The sequence below is a fragment of the Cynoglossus semilaevis genome, chromosome 19, assembly GCF_000523025.1.
Source record: "Cynoglossus semilaevis isolate Cse_v1.0 chromosome 19, Cse_v1.0, whole genome shotgun sequence".
NCBI classification, from domain to species: Eukaryota; Metazoa; Chordata; class Actinopteri; order Pleuronectiformes; family Cynoglossidae; genus Cynoglossus; species Cynoglossus semilaevis.
This window is the reverse complement of record NC_024325.1, coordinates 4,122,304-4,128,404: the sequence shown is the minus strand read 5'-3', so window position 1 is coordinate 4,128,404 and position 6,101 is coordinate 4,122,304. Positions and strand designations below refer to the sequence as shown.

The 6,101-nt window shown below is 39.6% G+C and overlaps 2 protein-coding genes and 1 long non-coding RNA gene across 4 annotated transcripts in view; 1 reads left to right on the top strand and 2 right to left on the bottom strand.

Moving 5' to 3' along the window:
- The window catches only part of dhrs11a (dehydrogenase/reductase 11a), a 29,218-nt gene extending 26,921 nt beyond the window's left edge, over positions 1–2,297 (top strand). Inside the window, exon 7 of one of the 2 annotated variants that reach the window (XM_008332393.3) lies at positions 1,476–2,297. In XM_008332393.3, the coding sequence (XP_008330615.1) occupies positions 1,476–1,517 (42 nt within the window). In that variant the 3' untranslated portion in view covers positions 1,518–2,297. Of the gene's footprint in view, positions 1–1,334; positions 1,388–1,475 lie in introns of those variants that run through there. The other variant, XM_008332392.3, reaches the window with a different exon arrangement.
- LOC112488600 (uncharacterized) lies at positions 328–1,465 on the bottom strand. Its single transcript, XR_003052835.1, has 2 exons — positions 1,395–1,465; positions 328–1,226 (listed from the first exon to the last, which is right to left on the bottom strand). It is a non-coding gene; the product is annotated as an uncharacterized LOC112488600 (long non-coding RNA).
- Positions 2,298–2,402: 105 nt separating the features above from the next.
- The window catches only part of LOC103394898 (sodium- and chloride-dependent glycine transporter 2), a 12,048-nt gene continuing 8,349 nt past the window's right edge, over positions 2,403–6,101 (bottom strand). The window contains exons 10-12 of the mRNA XM_025065837.1: positions 5,092–5,192; positions 4,839–5,006; positions 2,403–3,675 (exon numbers count right to left, since the gene is read on the bottom strand). Of these exons, the coding sequence (XP_024921605.1) occupies positions 3,523–3,675; positions 4,839–5,006; positions 5,092–5,192 (422 nt within the window). The 3' untranslated portion in view covers positions 2,403–3,522. The remainder of the gene's footprint in view (positions 3,676–4,838; positions 5,007–5,091; positions 5,193–6,101) is intronic.

The following is a 6,101-nucleotide window of genomic DNA, read 5'->3' as shown; positions in this document are numbered from 1 at the left end:
GCAGCTCGAAGTCTTCTCTTCACAGTTGAAACAGAGACTTGCTTACTACGACCACTATTAAGCTGTGCTTGAAGCTGTTGTCCTGTGAGCCGCCTATCACGCAAACTGTTGACTCTCAGAAACGTGTCCTCTGATTCAGTTGTGGCTTTGGGTCTGCCAGACCTCTTCCTGTCAAAGTTTGCCCCAGTTTCTGACTTCCTTTTGATGGTGAAGGAAACTGTACTCACTGATACCTTGACTGTCTTTGCAGTTTCCCTGTAGGAAAAACCTACATTTTTAAGTGTGATGATGGTCTGTCTCTCTTCCATTGTTAATTGCCTTATTTTATTGCCATTTTTGTAGCAACACACTACTTTCTGTAGTACAATACTGTTCACCTGATGCTCATGAGGGTCTGGTACCACAGTGTGTTCCAACACTGCTTTTATGCAGACAGAGGGGGTTGTAAGTAATCCAGAAAAGTTGGGACACCTGTAGGAATTAGTAGCACCAGCTTTCAAGGCTGATTCAGCTTTAAATTGTTAACCCACGTTGTGTTCCCTGAAAATGGCCTTCTTGTATAATTCTGAAATGTACATTATTTTTCGGTTTTGGGTAACCAAACCTTTTTTTTTTAACCTCTGGCTGTTCAGTACTTACCTATGTACCATTTCAAGCTATTCATTGGGCTTACACAACTTGAATTGCAATAAATGACTGGAAAAATTGGGGTGTTCTAAAACTTTTGACCGGTAGTGTATGTTCAGTGGCTCAGACTGACAAAAGAGAGCAAAACATGACGAGGGCGCCTCCCGGTGTAGACACACAGTCTGCCTAGTGCCACTCCTCAGATCGTCATAGATTATAACACGTGTCAAACTGATGGCCCGTGGCCCAAATGTGGCCCACCAAATAATTTTGTTTGGCCCAAGGGAGCCACGTTAGAAGCTTTTGCCTGTATTTTAAAGTCCATGCTGCAGAATTTCTTAACCTGATACAATGAAAAAGTTTTTTTTTTTTTTATTACACAGCAATGTACAATATTTGTAACTTGAACACATAATAATCAATTGCAAGAACATTTATGAATAGGTTATGAAGTAGTTAAACGAGTTTAACACCCATGGATTACTCCATTATTACTCATATATTATTCCATTATATATATTTTTCGGGAAATCTCAAGCAAAACTTTGGTTGCGATTCGTGGGTAGATTCTACGTGGCTGTATCTGTATATTGTGTGACCTGTTCTTCCAGTGTTTTTACTCCATATTTAAAAGCAAACTATTTCATTTACTATGCAGAGTGTAATACAGACTGCTGTGAACTCTTTTCCCCTTTCCTCATCACTAGATTGGAGACGTGCAGATGAGACCGGTGGAGCAGGTGTCATAGCAGTTGGTATTGTGTGACCTGTTCTTCAAACTATTTCATTTACTATGCAGAGTGTAATACAGACTGCTGTGAACTCTTTTCCCCTTTCCTCATCACTAGATTGGAGACGTGCAGATGAGACCGGTGGAGCAGGTGTCATAGCAGTTGACATTAAGCTGCAGGAGAAGAAGCCAGAGGACAGCTTAGTGACCTCTACTTGGCTTGGGGAGGAAGGGGGGGGAGAAACACCCAAACCCAAACTGCTGTTTCCTGATATGCGTGGATGTAGTTAAACAGGGATGGAGCCTTAAAGTGAAGAAATGAAGGGCATAGACTTTGTAAACCAATATTAATATACTATTGACCTGTTTATTGTGAATGGCTGAGCCCAGACTACTGTAGGAACAATTGACACCAGTGAGTGTTGCTGATGCTCTCTGGTCACCTGCACCACCATCACTTCAGAGGGAAGAGAATTCAGTTGATTGCTTATGTTTTTTTTTGTTTGTTTTTTTGTAGTCCATCTGGCATATCTTTTTGGAATTGAACATTAAAAAAAAAATTCTTTTATATTTTAACTTTAGATGTGGTCTCATACTCACTAATAATATGTCACATAATATATTTTACCTAGGACAGCATATATCTGCTGCCACCTGTAAACACAATATGATGGTGTGAACACTTTTATGTCATTAAAAGTCAGATTCTGATCAGTTTCAAAGACAGACCCCACTGTTGGTCTAGGACATGAGTTGTCAATAGTCTCCTATTGGCCTAATATGGGTTTTTGTGCACTTTTAGTTCATTCATTTTAAAATGAATACACTGACAACATGGGGAGGGGGACTAACTCATGTAACATACATGTATACCCTAAAAATGTGTACCGTTTAGCTATAATTTCTCACTGAATAAATAAATAAGAACTATTGCCCAAAAGTTAGGTGTGCTGTTGTCTCTTGTCAATCACAACTGCTGTCTGTTGTCTCCCCATTGTAGTAAAAAGACAAGTGCTGTGGACTTTTTGACATGCTTTTATTACACATGATGTGGAATGACACGATCATCAAAGAGACCCCAGCACGTGCTAGGTGCAGACTTTTTTTTTGATCATCTGCACCTATAAAAGTGGCCTACAGATGGTGCCATTTGGAAAGCAAACAAGCTCACGTAGGAGGCGCGAGACATCACCATCAAAAAGGTCACCAGAAGTTAAATAATAGCAACGAGTTAACTGAACTGAAAACATGCAGTTTGAGTTTCATGTAACCCAATTTTGTTTTTTTCTTTTTGCCCAAAACGGATTTGAAAAGAAAAAACCCAACTGCTTTTGGCCTAGATCTGAAAGATATATGATTAGAATATATCTAATTAGTATGTTTATTTTTTTTTTAACTTTGATAAAAAAAAGAAAAATTACCACAGTTTGTTTACCTCATTCATCCCAAGGTTTTTTTGTGTGTGTGTAAATGTTCTTAGTCTGCAAGTATATAATAAATTATTTAGTATTTTATTCTGTTATGACTTTTTACATTTCACTTGTTATTTGATTTTAATTTGAAATCAGTTAATATAATAATTTAAAGGCAATTGCTACTAAGAAAGAATCTTCAGAATTTTCACAGGTCACAAAACGTGCATGAAATTGAATTTTACAATTGAAAGAGACCTGATAAGTGCCAAACATGCAATATAGGATTTTTAGAATGAAACCATGTCTACAGTCTATAAGCTAAGAGTTTAACTATAACACATTTTAAAATACTGCCTGGTTTATGTAATGACAACAAAACGAGTCCCTCGAGTTGTACAGATACAAATATCACTGTCACCAAGGCCAGGACAGTGAAACTCAACATGTCTTGTTATGATTAATTTATTATTGTTATTCTAGAAAACTGCAGACCAAATCACAATATTACTAAAGAACCTGGGAATTCACACTGCTTTTATAGCAGCCCCTGCAGGAGATACAGAGGAGCTGCATGATATTTGTTTACAAACACCTACAGAATCCCTCCATAATCATCCAAATATGTGTAAGGTCTACATTTTCTTAACCTTGCATTATATTTCTGCAAAAATGTTATGTTAAATACATGTACATACACAAACTGGTGCCACGAATATGGCAAAGTCTAGCATTACAGTTGTAAACAAGGTATCACAGGTTGGTCTGAATTGGAGATTTCTCTGATGCTGGAAAGTTTGAACTGACGACAGCAACAGCTGGATGTTTATCTACTCCTCCCCTCTCATAGTACGGAATCTTTGACGTCTCCTCCAGGCAGGTTGGCGTCAGTGATAGCTTTAGTTTCTGATGGGCGAAAAGATCAATAACATCAGTGTATCTCTTGACATTTAAACTTTGGAGATTTTGTGCATAAACAGCATTTTAGCTTTTGTGTGTTTTGCTAACATTGAGAGTAAAGTACTTTGTCTGGTACCGACCCAACAACTGGAGCCACAAGAAGCCTAATTCTGCCTTGTTTCCAGAAGGCCCATAGAGTCACACAACCGGACAGGAAGAGTTATTGTTATTGATTCTATTTGGCATTTTAAAATTCAGTGATACTTGAACAAATGCTGGACAATTGTTCCTGTTCTAAGTGTTGTATTTTCCAGACTACAAGTTCATTATACTCACTTATACTCACGTGCGACTTATATATTAAATGTTTGTTATTTTTAAATTGACAACCGCTAGAGGGCACTCTAGGCTTGTGTACCAGTATCTGCTACTCCTATACCACCGAAAATTTACATCTTCGTTATTTTCACACTGACAGCCGCTAGAGAGCACTCTAGGCTTCTGTACTGGTATCTGCTGCTACAGAAGTCTTACAAAAGTCTTACAAAATTCCAGCTCTCTGACAATTTTCACACTGACAGCCGTGCAACTTATACTCCGGAGCGACTTATAGATGCGATTTTCTTCTTCTTTCTTCTTCTTTTTTTGGCTAGTTTGCAGTGACTTACAGTCTGGAAAATACGGTACTTTAATCTGTTCTGCTGTTATTTGAACCCCCGATTTTTCATGTTTTCCTGCAACTAATCATTGTTTGTTTATGGGATGTCTGTCCATAACAGTTCTCTCTTGAGAATGAGACCTCGTTTCTCAACAAGACTCGTATTTAAGTAAAGGTTAAATACGAGTCAGACGAAAAGGTTTTAGAACTAATTTGACAGATCATGTGATTTGTTTGCATGGGTCAGTCTGGTCATATTTTATTATTTTTTAATACAACTAAGATAATGTAAACTTAACTTAACTTAAGTACTTTGTTTAGAAGTCTTACAAAATTCCAGCTCTCTGACAAAGCGGGATTTTTTTTTTTACTGTTTTGATATTACGACAAGGACTCATACAATAACGAATACATTGTTATAATTAGTCACCATCTGTACTATAGTATTAAAGTGAGTAAGTAATACTCTCTGATGAAGTGAGATTCTCTGATGGAGGAGCATGTGCTTCACCTGTACTAATGAGCCAGGCAGCACCCACAGTGTGTGAACGGCGCCCAAAGGAATCCAGATGATAGAGGCCATAGCAATGACCCAACCAACGCCTTGAGCCCACGGAGGAAAGATGTACTCCTCATAACGGGCTGGTTTGAATTGTATGACAGAAAATATGAGGATGACCTGAAGAAATGATAATGGCGTCATTAAGAATAGTATTGATTTTGCCAAGAATAATGTCAACTTAAAAAAACGGCTGCAACTTTACAGTGATCAGTCCCGGTGCTATGATGAGCCAACACAGTCGAAAAAAGATGTTGGCTTTCTTTCCGGTCATTGCTTCCAAGTTGTCTGAGAGTCGATTCGCACCTAGGAGATTTAAAAACAAACCTTTAGCACATCTAATATATAAATAATGTTGACTAGGCCAAATTTGTTATAAAACACAGTGTCATATAGTATTTTAGTAAAGAGTCCCTGCTTCAGCTCTCCAACTTTGCAACAAACTAACACAGCTCTTTAGTTATTTACTATTAGAAAATATACAAAAATCTTGGGTAATTACTGATTAACTACTGATTAACTCAAATAGCTTGTCAAATCCCCTCCTTGAACCGCAACCTTAACGTGGTGGAGGGGTTCGAGTATCCGAATGAACCTAGGAGCTTTGTTGTCGGGGGCTAAATGCCCCTGGTAGGGTCTCTCAAGGCAAACAGGTCCTAGGCGACAGATCAGACAAATAGCGGTTCAAAACCCCCCCTTGATGAAGAAAACAACAAAATCAAAGAGGTTCACGTCGCCCGGATTGACGTCACCGGGGCCCCACCCTGGAGCCAGGCCCGGGGTTGGGCCTCCCCGATCTAAATCCGAGTGGTGTTTTGTTATTGGACTTCTGTGCTAGTCACAGTTTGTCCATAACAAACACCATGTTCAAGCATAAAGTTGTCCATCAGTGCACTTGGCACCACGACACCCTAGTGCCGGAGGTCAATGATCGACTTTGTAGTTGTGTCATCTGACATCCGGCCGTATGTTTTGGACACTAGGGTGAAGAGAGGGGCGGAGCTTTCAACTGATCACCACCTGGTGGTGAGTTGGCTCTGCTTACGGGGGGCAAAGCTGGATAGACCTGGCAGACCCAAACGTATCGTGAGGGTCTGTTGGGAACGTCTGGCGGAATCCCCGGTGAGGGGGGCCTTCAACTCCCACCTCCGGGAGAGCTTTGAACAGGTCCCGAGGGAGGCTGGAGACATTGAGTCTGAGTGGACTATGTTCTCC